We start from the raw sequence: 12,723 nt of genomic DNA on the forward strand, positions 1-12,723 counted from the left end.
AGTGAGATAAACAGGAGTGGGTGAATAGTGATTGAAACACCGCCTACGTCCTTCCCTTTCCAATTCTGCATCCAGATTGAGGAGAAAGTTACGATCGGTTAAAACACAATCTGTTCCACTGCCACTCATAGAACAGGTTGTCTGACTCCTGTTTCCTCCTCGAGCGACCGTGGATCAGTGGTAGAGCGGTTCGAATCCCGCTGTCTCCAAGTCGTTCTGTCCTTGGGCAAGGCACTTTACCCTATATTGCCTTGTATGAATCGTGCATAAATGTTGGTGGTCAGAGGGGCCACAGATGTGAAACAGCAGCCCCAGGGCAGCCATGGCTACAACGTATCTTACCACCACCGGTGTGACTGGTGTGAATGATTAATGGTTTCTGTATGTGCGTTGAGTCACCTCGAAATAGCACTATATGGAACCATGCCATTATTATTATTCCTGTGACGTAGGTACATTTTATAATGCTGCATCTGTCATTCACAGGCATGTACCTTGGGTTCATTCATAAATAACTCATCCAAACACTGGGTGTGCTGAGTATTTCAGCAGTAATTCAGCAGTTGATGCAATGACTTACGTTAGCAGTTCAAGGCAGCAGAAGTCCCCCCCAGCCCACCTGAATTTACTGGGAGATCATAAACATATACAGGTGGGCTTTTTTCTTTGATTTTGGAAGGTAAGTTTGTGTGTGCAAGACAGACTGTCAGCGGCTTAAAGTTTGTGTGTTTGTCTGTGTTTCAAATCTTGTCAGCAGCTGTCAGTGCTGTCAGTCTTCCTCAGCCGGACAGGTATGTACTCGGACGAGCCATTGCTCAGGAAGCAGAGCTACTAAACACAGATGGACCAGGCAACAGGTTTGTTTTATTGGCCATATCATGTTTAGGTATATTTATGTTCAGGTTCATGTCCTAATTGTTTTCTCATGTCTGTTTTCTTTGTTCACCATCTCTTGTCTTTTCTCAGGGGTCCTTCGCTCTGCCCTTCATATGTCTCACCTCGTTGTTCACCTTGATTGGTTTCACTAGCAATTTGTCAAATCCTAACTATCCTAAAACCTATGTGTGTATGGACTGTGCGTCTCTAACTGTTCTTTGACCTTTGTCTTTTCTTGTGTTTTCCATGTTTGTTCCCCCCCTCCCAATATGTTTCTGAATTTGCATCTTCACTTTGGGTCCTTTTCCCATCTTCAGTAACAGGGGGAAACACAACACATGAAGTTATCTGCGATCCATCTTTCCTCAATACTGCTTTATCCAATTGAGGGTGGAAAGGTGATTCCCACTCTTCTAGCACAGAAAATTGTATTTGTTTTTTCGAGGTGGAAAGAACAAGAATGATGTTACATCGGGTCAGGACATTTAATAATGCTCGACAAACTCAATTTCTCCTGGGAGGAGAAGAACAGTGAACATAAGTGGCATGTTGTTCGCGTTTCCGAATTCACCACACCCACTTCAGATTCCCATTTTCTGACCAATCACACTAAGGTTGTTGGACACGACACAAGAAGAGAAGATCTGCTCAGATGATGGGTTCACAACAAGCTGAGAGAGAGAAAAATGAGGAAACACAAGAAATCTCTGCGTTCCCGTTGAGTGTGTGTGTGTGTGTGTGTGTGTGTGTGTGTGTGTGTGTGTGTGTGTGTGTGTGTGTGTGTGTGTGTGTGTGTGTGTGTGTGTGTGTGTATGTCTGTTACCAGGAGTGTATACCAACCCATCGCCAGTCCATCTCAGAGAAGCCAAAAAGAGACAGACACACTTTCACACCTCCAGTCAATTTATAGACAAATTCTGCTAAAATGAAGAAAACCCATATATTCACATGCAAACAAAAAGCTCTGAATCCAAGCTGATTCGGATATCCCTGTTGTGAGGCAAAGGTTCTACATTTTAAGATTTTTAAATAAATCTGCTACTTTCTGTTAAATATTTGAAGCTTAAAAAACTAAAATGTACACTAGAAGTAAGATTTGTTTTTGTTGATGAGAGAAAATATGTTTCACTGAGGCTAAATCATCACTTCTGATTTGTGTTTACGACACATCCAAAGGAATAACAGAGGAATGTACTGCGGCCCGTTTCCATCCCCATCTTCATTTTAGACACAGATGAAGAGCTCATTCACTTTACCTTGTGCCGTCCTTGTTCACTCTCAACGTCTCACTGTCCCGTTTCAATCCCCCTCCTGCCTCCTCTGCCTCTCTCTGGAGATTGCCTGCCTGCCAGCCAGCCAGGAAGGTGGCTGAAGGAGCTGGTGAGGTTATCCAGTCAAGGATTTCACCTAGTCATCCTGCCTCTTGGTATTCATACCACACGGTTGCCCCCTGAGGCTGCCTGCCTGAACACTGACTCAGTGAAGGAGACTTCCCATTGTCATCTCAGCTCTTGCACTCTCCTGCTCGCTTCTCTGCTCTCATTTCTTCATCTGCTCTCTCCACTGCTTCCCTTTCTGCCTATTTCTTGCACATTCCCTTTTATGTTGTCTTTCCTCCAGTCCCTCCCTCTGTCTCCCTCACCGTCTGTCTTTCATTCTGGGGTCTTTGATACTCCGTGCATTTCTAATTGTGTGAGAGCAGATGCTGTCAGCTGTAGAGATGGCCGCGGGGGCAATCTGCAGAGAGCAGTTGATTTGGCGGAGGTCACCGGGTTACATTCATAACAACATCCTGCTGCCTCTTGGGCGCGCCAGGTTGTCTGGCTTTATGTCTCAGTGATTTGTACACGTGTGCGACTGCGTGGTGCATTACTTTGAGAGCGTCTCCACTGTGAGAGCATGAAACTCTGTGTGTGTGTGTGTGTGTGTGTGTGTGTGTGTGTGTGTGTGTGTGTGTGTATGTGTGTGTGTGTGTGTGTCTATTTGTGTAATGCTGCCGTGTAGGTTTGTTTGAGGGCGTATTTGGCCAGGGTCAATAAAGCTCTTTATACCACACTCTGCCCTCAGGGCAGCTGCTGAATCTGACACTGCAGCCACACAACCCTAATTAACTCCCATGTCTAATTAAGCAGCACTCTCTCTTTCACACATGCACATAAACACTTTGTGCCAAAGTCCCGAATATAATGGAAATGTTTAAATGATGGCACTGGCTTACAGTACATCCGAGTGCTGGGATCCGGGCATGCACCATATGTTTTATTTTGTTGTACAGATGATGAATGTATTGAAAAGAGTGTTTTTATGATTGGAGCCTGACATTATCTTTAGGTTGTGTCTGGGTTCATAACGCCGACGCCTAATTTAGAGTAGAGGTGACACATATTGCACTGGCTCTTTGATTTGTGGAGAGAAGCAAATCAGTTTTGCTTTTATGGCCTCAAACAACATGCATGTCAGAGAGCACACCAGATAAGACTTACTGCTGGATGACTGTATATTGTAACTAACAACTCAGACAGGACAAAACAGCCACAAAGTATCCATTTAAGACAGCTGAAAAATGTAGACAGATACTACTCGTCTTCTGCAAACAGCCTAGAAGCTGTCTGAGGTTTGTTGCTATATTTCTTTTTTTAATGCTGAGTCATACAACTGAAAAGAGGAAGATGAACAGCAGCACCTCCAGAGAATTATGTCCTCTGTCTTTATGTGTAACAAGCCAATGCAAAAACAATTGACAGATGCGATTTGAAGCTCTTCTCAGTGTTTGACAGAAAATGATTTTTTTCTTAAATAAATGAGGGAAGAGATTGTATTAAAAAAAAGGAAAGAAAGTTGAAGCCAATATATCTTGATTGCCTCAAAGAGGCTGGTTACAGTCATTAGAGAATGAGACATGAGCCAAACAAAAGAGTGGAAGTGCTCTTCAAAGATTTGTCAAAGAAGGTTTCAATCCCTTCAGGCCATTTTCATCACTTCCATTGTTGTTTAAGTGCCAATTTTTTCGTTCAGTTTTGGTTCAAATGAGCTTATTACGTTGAAAAGATGGCAAAAGCTCCTGGGTGACAGCTGCCCCGAGAGATGTAGTCACTTGTAATTGATTTGTGTGAGATTTTGTACTGTAATGTGACTTAACCATCAGGTTCTTTGTGCAAATGCCATCACAAGTTTAAAATGTAAATATCAAAGATTATTTTATTAGCACTGGAAATAAGCACAAAGGCATATATTGTCTTTATGAAGAGCCTGAGGCATAATAATCCATCTTCTAAATGGCGATTATCCAACGTAGGGTCATGGGGGAGCTGGAGGCAATCGCAGCTGACAAAAGGTGAAAAATAAGGTACACTTAATACTGGTCACCAGTCGATCAGTGAGCAAAAACAGAGAGACAGACATTCCAATTCACAACTATGGTCAATTGAGGGTGCTTTCTTGCCTGTAAGCGCAGACCAGAGTGCTGCACTGAGGAGTCTGAGTTGTGTTCACAGCTACCCTGCAGCACCACACGCCAACCTTAACTGGGTCAACCTAAAAACAACGTGAGGTGTGAAAGCCGCGTGCATTGAGAACTTATTCAATCAAATCTTAGTATTTTCACTGTATGACAACAAAGAATGATTACACCTCCACATTACTTACAGTACTTCCCAGGGAGGTGCCAGTGAAGCTAAGAAATATGTGCCTGGAGGTAATAACAATAAAAAGAGAAAACATGTGTTTATCTGACACAGAGCCATAAAACACATGGAGTATACACATAGTGACAAAGAGGAGAAATGCAGATTAAATGCCCAGTACTATCAGGGTAATTAATACCCAACAGTCACCTTTATTTTATTGCATTCACTATTCCTATTGATTAGACTGAATTTTTCATTTCAAGTTTGAAATAAGGAGCCACCCCCCTTGTAGAAACCACTGAGCTTTAGATCAATAGTCAGTGGATTAGTACTAAACAAGTGAAGTCACACAAATTCAAATATTGAATTTTAGCGTTTGCTGAGGAACCGCTCTGAATCAGATCTAAGAAAATGCTGAGGGGCATCAGGAGAGAGAGAGTGAGAAAGCGAGAGAGAGAGAGAGAGACCCTGGTGTTCTCTCCTCCACCTCTCCATTTCTACATTTGACATACACCTCATACATCTTACCATAATATTAACTTATTCTCACTTTCTCTCCTAATGACTTCTTACACAGAATTTTTCAGCACAACTTCTGCCTAATACAACTGTTTGACTTGAGGTGCCTGCCCTCGAGACAAGCATATATAACCTCCGAAGCTCTGTGGGACTCAGCTCCATATCATCTTTTCAAGCTGTCACTGGCCTCACTGCTGCCCACTTCAGAGGTCGCACGCCGCCCAGCAGCCCATTTAACACAGCACCTGCTGTGAGCATCGATAGATTCTGCCCAACTGTTGGGAGTTAAATTGAGTCCCCCAGTGCAACACCAATTCATACTGAGCACAGACTGTAGGAGGTTTACAGGAACGGCGGAAAGAAGCACGCCGGAATAGGAATGTGAGTAATCGGCTCTGTGGGACATCACACTAATGTTCACACGTGCACAAGCCAGAACACTTCTGTTTGGACTGTGGCCGGTGCCACATCGAGCCCTCCAGTGTCACCTTGAGTTTTGGGGGAGGACTGATGATTAATGGGCCAATGACTCTGCAAACACTGGCTCATTTCCACCTGCACTGCTGTTGTTTCTTGGGCAGGGTTGCTCTTTGAAGAGCATGGAGGGCATTGCTTGTGTGAATAAGACAGCCGAGACGCAATCAGAGAATGAGCAGAAAACAACCGCGAAACTGCTACATTGGACAAGAAGCTCTCGGCTTGAAACATGCCATCTGGTGCTGGCAGAATGGGAGGGGGCAAGATAACAGAAGGAGGAAACAAGTAAACACAGGAGAAGTGAAAACAATAGGACACGATTGAAAAGTTTAGAATGCATGGAGAGAGGTGGGAAGACTGGTGGAGAAATTAAAGCAAGGACAGACGGGTGGAGTTCAAACGCCAGAGATGGAGAAGAAGAGGAACAGCTTGAGAGGTAAAGGTACAAAGAAGAAGATGTTGAATCATTTACAACAAGCAAAAGGGTGGTGAAAATCTCGAGACGACTATGGGAAGGTGGATCTTTTTGAGCCATTAGACATACCAGGGGCCTTTACCATGAAGCGGGCTTAACATACCAGGGATATCTCTCTATTATCTGGTTATTATTGACAAACCCGTGCTCAATCCTTGATAAGACGTACTACAAAAATGGCCAACAATTCAGTAATTCAACCCAGGGTTTTATAATTGTGTTCGGCGTTCATTCATATTAAAAGGGCGGCGCTTGCAGTACATGACTAATCACAAGCATGGAGAAATCCTGCAGAGCAGCTTACTTTACCACAGAGTAGCAGACAATTGTTCTCCACAAATATGAAGAAATTTCATAAAAGGTATTCAACACTGTTGCGGTAGCAAAAGGCAGGAAGGAATGACTTTACAGACTCAAGGTGTGACTTTGAGACATTATACAATATCAATTCATCGGGCAATATAAACAGACAATTCAATTTACTAAGGCATGGACATTTTGGGCAGAGCTTCCTCAGTGTTCTTCCTTCAGTTTATAATTTCTATGGAGTTCATTTGAGACTCAGCCCCACTCATGAGTGCAATTTAGTAGTTGTGCATTCCATGAATTAAAAAGTCAAGAACTCGTACAAAAACACACTTCAAAGCGCTCAGTGAGAAGGCTTTATTTTATCACGTCAAAAGGATTGTATCTATCCCTAAAAACATTTTCTCTTCGAAGTGCTCCTCTCACTATCAGAGCACCAATCAGGATCCTCTATGAATGGATAGGTAATTTTCCAAGAGAGCTGATTGGTCAGGGCTGGGGCTTTTAGATTCTATTTCTAATCCAGAATATAACCTGCTCCTGAGCAGGTGAGCTGTTCAGCGTGAGTTACCATGGTGATTTATCTAAGTAAGACATTACTCAGAATTGTACAATGGAAAAGCCCTGGCTTGGTCACTGAAGTTACCTTGATAAGTGAAAATCCTGCTTTGTAGTACAGGCAGGCTTCTGACAGCCTATTGTGGTAAGTCTGCAAGGTGTGTGTGCGTGTGTGCGTGTGTGTGTGTGTGTGTGTGTGTTCCCCCATGGGTCGAGGGTACCTGGGAGATAACTCACCAAGTGGACGCGGTACATGATACTGATGCCGAGGGTCATAAAGGGCTTGGAGAAGTCGATCACCTTTTCACGCTCTGCTGTGATGGTCAGGCCAGCAACTGCCAGGTCAGCTTTCTACAACACAGGCAACAACATTGGATCAGAAAACACACACACACAAACTGAACACGGCTCAGACGAACAACACAATGCTTATGACAAAATCTGAGTGCCAGCGATCCATAGTTAGGTCATGTTACATGATGCATTCTCTCTGGTTTGGCGTCAAAGGCTTCAGCAGGTACTTGTCATTGTGTTTGATAGATATGATCTGTAAGGTCAGATCATTACAATTGAAGGTATTCTGACGTACAGGTCTTTCTGGTTGATTGCGCACGACATACATGTTTGGTTTGAGTGTCCTTTGTGTCGGCAAATGTGTTACAGACTGTAGTAACCATGTCTTGATTGATGGGAGGATCAAAAAAAAAAATGTGAGGATCATCTGATTGATTAAAATACAGAACTGCCAATGTCTTGCCTTTTAACAGATGAATCCAAAGGCAAAATGATCAAAAATGTTTGCAATAAACATATTAGTACATTTATTGCGAATGGGTTGTGTTGACAAATGGATATTGAAAATGATAGAAAAACATGTTTGCAGCTGATCAATATGTATGAAATCAAAACTAACAACAACTATATATCATTTTGAACTAATAATGAATCTTTGTGCGTGGTACTTAGACTTTTGTCTGCAGACGACCTTTGCAAAGTAAAAATGGAATTGGACACAAAATTAAATAGCTTTCAAAAGGCCTTAATCTTATTGGCAATTTGAGGACATGGATATGTCACAGACACAGTTTTGTTGTTTGTGTTTGTGATGTCTGGAATAGGTCTTATTTTTGTTGTGGTGAGTGGAAGTCCCCAGTTCTTCCAGGAGTGTGCTGCCCGCCATTTTGTGTCTGCATACCCGGACTCCTGATAGTGTGCAGTCATTTGTCATTATCCATATTATATAAGTGGTGTCTCCCGTGTTGTTTACCATCAATTTGTCATGTCCTTGTCGTGTTTGTAGTTGAAAGACGGGGTATACAGAGTCATCTTTGGCCTGTTTTCCATCTATTTTCAATGTGGAAGAATTCCACATACATCTTTGTGTCTGTAACATGGAGCATAACTAAACATCATGTTCAGATTATCGTAGTGCATGCAATGCTCTCATTCACTACAGTCTTGTACATGTACTCATACCATTAGCCAATTTTGATAAAACTTTGTCAATTGAAGTCGTTTCTTACTGTTTTGGATCTTTGCCTGTGTTTGGATTCAGCTTTCTCTACTGGACTGCTTTCCGATGTACCAACCTTTTCCTGCACAACCACCCAATTATGTAATGTTTAAACCTTTGCCTGAGTTGAAGTGGTGTAAATTAAGTCCTGAAAGGAACAACAACGAAGATATGAGATCATGGGCTGCTCGTCGGCAATTCTGTAAAAATGCCCTTTTTGTAACCCATTGCCTCTTTGTCCAACGACAGCACTATCTGTGGTGAGGATAATCTGCCACTGGCACTGCATGCAAGTGTGTGTTTGTGCGAGAGTGTGTGTCGGTCACAAAAGAGCTCAGGGTGACCATTGTGACTGTCCAAGGGAGCACTGTCAAGACAAATCACTTGACAATGCTGAGGCTGGTAAAACAGGCACTTAGAGACATGCACACACATAGAAATGGAGAATGTAGCTGAATATTGGAAGGCTCCTGACCAATATTACAGGCCAGCAAAGTGCAACTGCAAGGGATTTTTCATCTCCCTCAGGAAAATAAGAGTGAAAGCAACAATGCATTGCTTTTTGTCTGCTGCAGGACGACTAAGAGGATTGGGGAGACGGAGAGGAACAGGAGGATGGCGAGAGCGAGGAGAGGGGAATCTGCTGCAGCACTGCAGACGCCACTCAAATCCACAACACAGTCTTTCTGTGGAGGAAATGAAAGGGCCATCTGACATACATGAAAGAAAAAAAAAATACTTGCTACATTATCCATTTTGGTGTGTTGGGGAAAAAAAAGAAACAGACAAGGTTTTTCCAATAAATATTGCAACCTTTACAACAGGCTTGTAGTGCTTCATCTTACAGCAAAGTCCCTGCTCTGCCTGTGCTTCAATTACGGCATTAGAGCTGAAATTTCGACCTCTTTAACCACACCTACACGTCACATTGAGGCCGGATGTCCATGGATGCCCCCATCCTCAGCTCAGATACTTTGGCCCTCCATCATGAGCTGTCCCCAGCCTCCTCGTTCCTATTCTCTCTCTCTCCCCCGTCATTTGAAAGTGTGATCACCTGCCCTGAGCAGGAAGGAAGCCATGCACAGGGAACGGCCATGCAGGCAATTCTAACAAAGAAAGTCACCGATCCTTTGAAAAATGAACACACAGCCATAACAGGCACTGAAATATTTATGTAACGATTGAATATTAATATTAATTACTGTATCCCTGAGCCTGCCTGCTGTTATACCTTACAGTATTACAGGAGGTAGGGGGTTCTGGTATTGTCTATTCAATATTGCATCACACCTGTTTCCACTTGCATTCAATCATATCATGCTAACCAGGTAAAAAGCACAAAAGTAAAACAGGTGAATGTGGGAGATGAATTAAACATTACCCTCGAGGACATAGTATTTGACTTCTAGAGTTCAGTCTTTGGAGACACAGCATAGCTTCCCTTTCTAAGCACAGCTCTGCGCTCAGACCTTGGAGTCCTCCCCGGCTTGACTCATCGTCAGCTCAGACTGTCCGACACCTGTCAAACTAATCACCCTTATAGAGTGAAATATTGTTCAGTCTGAACAGAGCTGGCAGGGACACAGGTACCTGTTGTCCAGAATAACCTCAGGCTGTGTCCTCCTTTTCTGCCACTGTGTATGTTTCATGTCCTTTCCACTTATCCTTTAAACTTGCAGACACAGCTGCATGTCTTTGTCTTCTTTCTCAATCTTTCTAATCTGCCATCTTTCCCATTTCTGACTAAGCCTTTGACCAAACAGGCTGAAGCCTTTCTTTCCACTGTGTAATGTCCCTCCTGATGGCAACGTCCCACGGCAAACCCTCCTCTCGTATTATTTCGCCTGTCCTCTTCCTATCGTACCACTTCACGGCTCTCCAAACTGCTGCAGATGAGACGCATGCTGATTTCAGACTGGGCTCTCTTGAAGGTCGGGCTTCTTGAGACAACTTACAGAGGTGGGGTGAACACTGTGACAATAACAAGAGCAGGCACTTCATGCTTTAAATACTTGATGCCTTTTGTCCTCCATTATCCCATAGAATTAGGACAGATCACTGTGCCGCATCAAGTCTGCTTTATGTCCTTCCCCTTTTCCTCTTCCTCAAGCCAGCCTTCCATCTCGCTTTTTTTTGTCGGACATGTTTCAATTCTTTTCTACCTCTCCTCTCCATTCCAGCTCACTTATATTACTTTATCTGCCTGTGAGCAGACGCATACAGTAGAGCGGGAGGAATGTAAGGCCTCTCTCAGAGATTTAACAGCAGCAGCATGGACTGAATCACTATGAGAGTGTCTGGTAAGGTCAGTGTGGAGGGCTTAAGGAAAGGAGATGACAGCAGACAAGTCACCAACAGGCTGCAACTTGAAAAGTACAATGCCTAAGCTGAAAAAGCCAACAACTGAATGTAAAAAGGAATATACGACATGGGGGAAATCCACTTGTTGCCAGCACTATGTGTATGATGCTGCCTCCAGGAGGTACGTCACATAGCAGCTGGCTTACATAAGAGGTCACCAATGTGATCAGTGATTTTTCAAGGCTACATTGCAGCCTATGTGTTTACAAAGGATCCTATTTGCAAGGAGGACTCAAGGGGAATCAAATCTTTTTTGACCTCACAATGACGACAAATATAGCAGGAGTGCTGGTTTCACATTAAAAGTGGAGATCAGGTGAGTTGTTCCTTAAATATAAGCCTGTGAATATGTTACACTCATGTGGAGAACCCCATGTACTATTCATTGGAAATATCTCCTCTGTGTGGTTGTATTCAAATACCCTTGAGATGAGCTCCCCGACCATGCCGGTCCATGTGCCATTAGCTCCAGGAACCCCGTATAAACCGTCCCCGACCAGCCGGATGCGATACTTGAACTTGAGAATATCTGCCAGCTCCTTCAGCATGTCAACGCAGAAGCCCTCGTAGCGGTCGTTTCCCTCCAGCTCTTGGTAGTTCTGCCGTAGCATAACATACGGGTTCTCCTGAAAAACACACAAGAGTGCATCTCATTGAACTTCTGTGAGTGTTGACAAACTTGCGTTGTGACAAAGAAAGTCAAGACGGGACCAGACATAGCTTACAAGAATGTACAATTTCTGCAATTCTTCCAAATCCTATCACTTTATTTGAGGGCATCAATAAATCAGTTGAGCGCACAGCTGAGGTATAACAGGATGGCTTTAGGGAAACTACCTAAAGACTTTACAGTGAGTAGGAAGAGTGAAAGCATTCCAGATGCCCTTTGGAGGTCATGGTTCACTTTGGGTTTACTGATATCAATGAAATCTGAAATTTGTAGATTTGAACTCGAGCCAGGCACTAAAACCAGGGACAGGGCTGCAACTCTAATCTGTTGTAACCAGGAAAAGGTGGAACAGAAACGAAACAAGTTGTCTTTGAATCCAGCACGCACGCACGCACGCACGCACGCACGCACGCACGCACGCACGCACGCACGCACGCACGCACGCACGCACGCACACACACACACACACACACACACACACACACACACACACACACACACACACACACACACACACACACACACACACACACACACACACACCAACTCACTGTTCCACTGTGTGATTATTTATGTCTGGCTTTGTCATTTAGTTGATGTTGGGGAAAGATTTAACGAGGCCTGCTGTGATGTATTCTGGATCTAACCTTACTGTGCTATTTTTCATATAATGTGATTGTCAAAGCGGCAAGCTCAGAATCCACTACATCGCACAAAAGAAAGTGTTATGTACCAACACTGCACTCAGCTTATGAATGCAAACAAAGTATGTTATTTTGGCATTAGATAACATAACATAAGATACGTGTAAAATGCTTTCTTTAAACAAAAACTTTTTAAAGTATGAACACAGTAACATAAGGTTTACTCTGGCTTCTTTAATATTGATGTTTTAGTAAGGAATTCTTTTTTGCTCAGTATTTTTAACCACAATATTGTGAAAGAAACTGTCAACTGCTTTTGTGAACGCAAGCGTCTATAACTGAGTGTGTGTGTGTGTGTGTGTGTGTGTGTGTGTGTGTGTGTGTGTGTGTGTGTGTGTGTGTGTGTGTGTGTGTGTGTGTGTGTGTGTGTGTGTGTGTGTAAGCCGCTCAGCTCCGACTGTGACAGTGTTGAGGAGGTTAAAGCGTAAAGTGTAATGATGTGCTGTATGTTGAGAGCCAAAATAGAAGTGAAATTGTTTTGTCACTGTCGCTTCTGGAAATGCTTATTTGTGTGGTAGCTGCTTGTCTATAGATTTGTCTCGCAGTGAAAGCCACAAAAATAGTTGCAGTGAAATTGTGTGCGTTTGTGAACTGAGTGCACATCGGGTGGTGCTGATGTTACTGTGACTCGCCCTGTT

General features: G+C 43.3%; 1 protein-coding gene across 1 annotated transcript in view; it reads right to left on the bottom strand.

The window, feature by feature from the left end:
* Positions 1–12,723, bottom strand: part of grik4 (glutamate receptor, ionotropic, kainate 4) — a gene marked incomplete at both ends in the record, with an annotated part of 199,642 nt that overhangs the window by 13,282 nt on the left and 173,637 nt on the right. Inside the window, 2 exons of the mRNA XM_080512931.1 lie at positions 7,075–7,188; positions 11,134–11,337. Of these exons, the coding sequence (XP_080369057.1) occupies positions 7,075–7,188; positions 11,134–11,337 (318 nt within the window). The remainder of the gene's footprint in view (positions 1–7,074; positions 7,189–11,133; positions 11,338–12,723) is intronic.

The sequence above is a fragment of the Blennius ocellaris genome (assembly GCF_963422515.1).
Source record: "Blennius ocellaris genome assembly, chromosome: 2".
NCBI lineage: Eukaryota > Metazoa > Chordata > Actinopteri > Blenniiformes > Blenniidae > Blennius > Blennius ocellaris.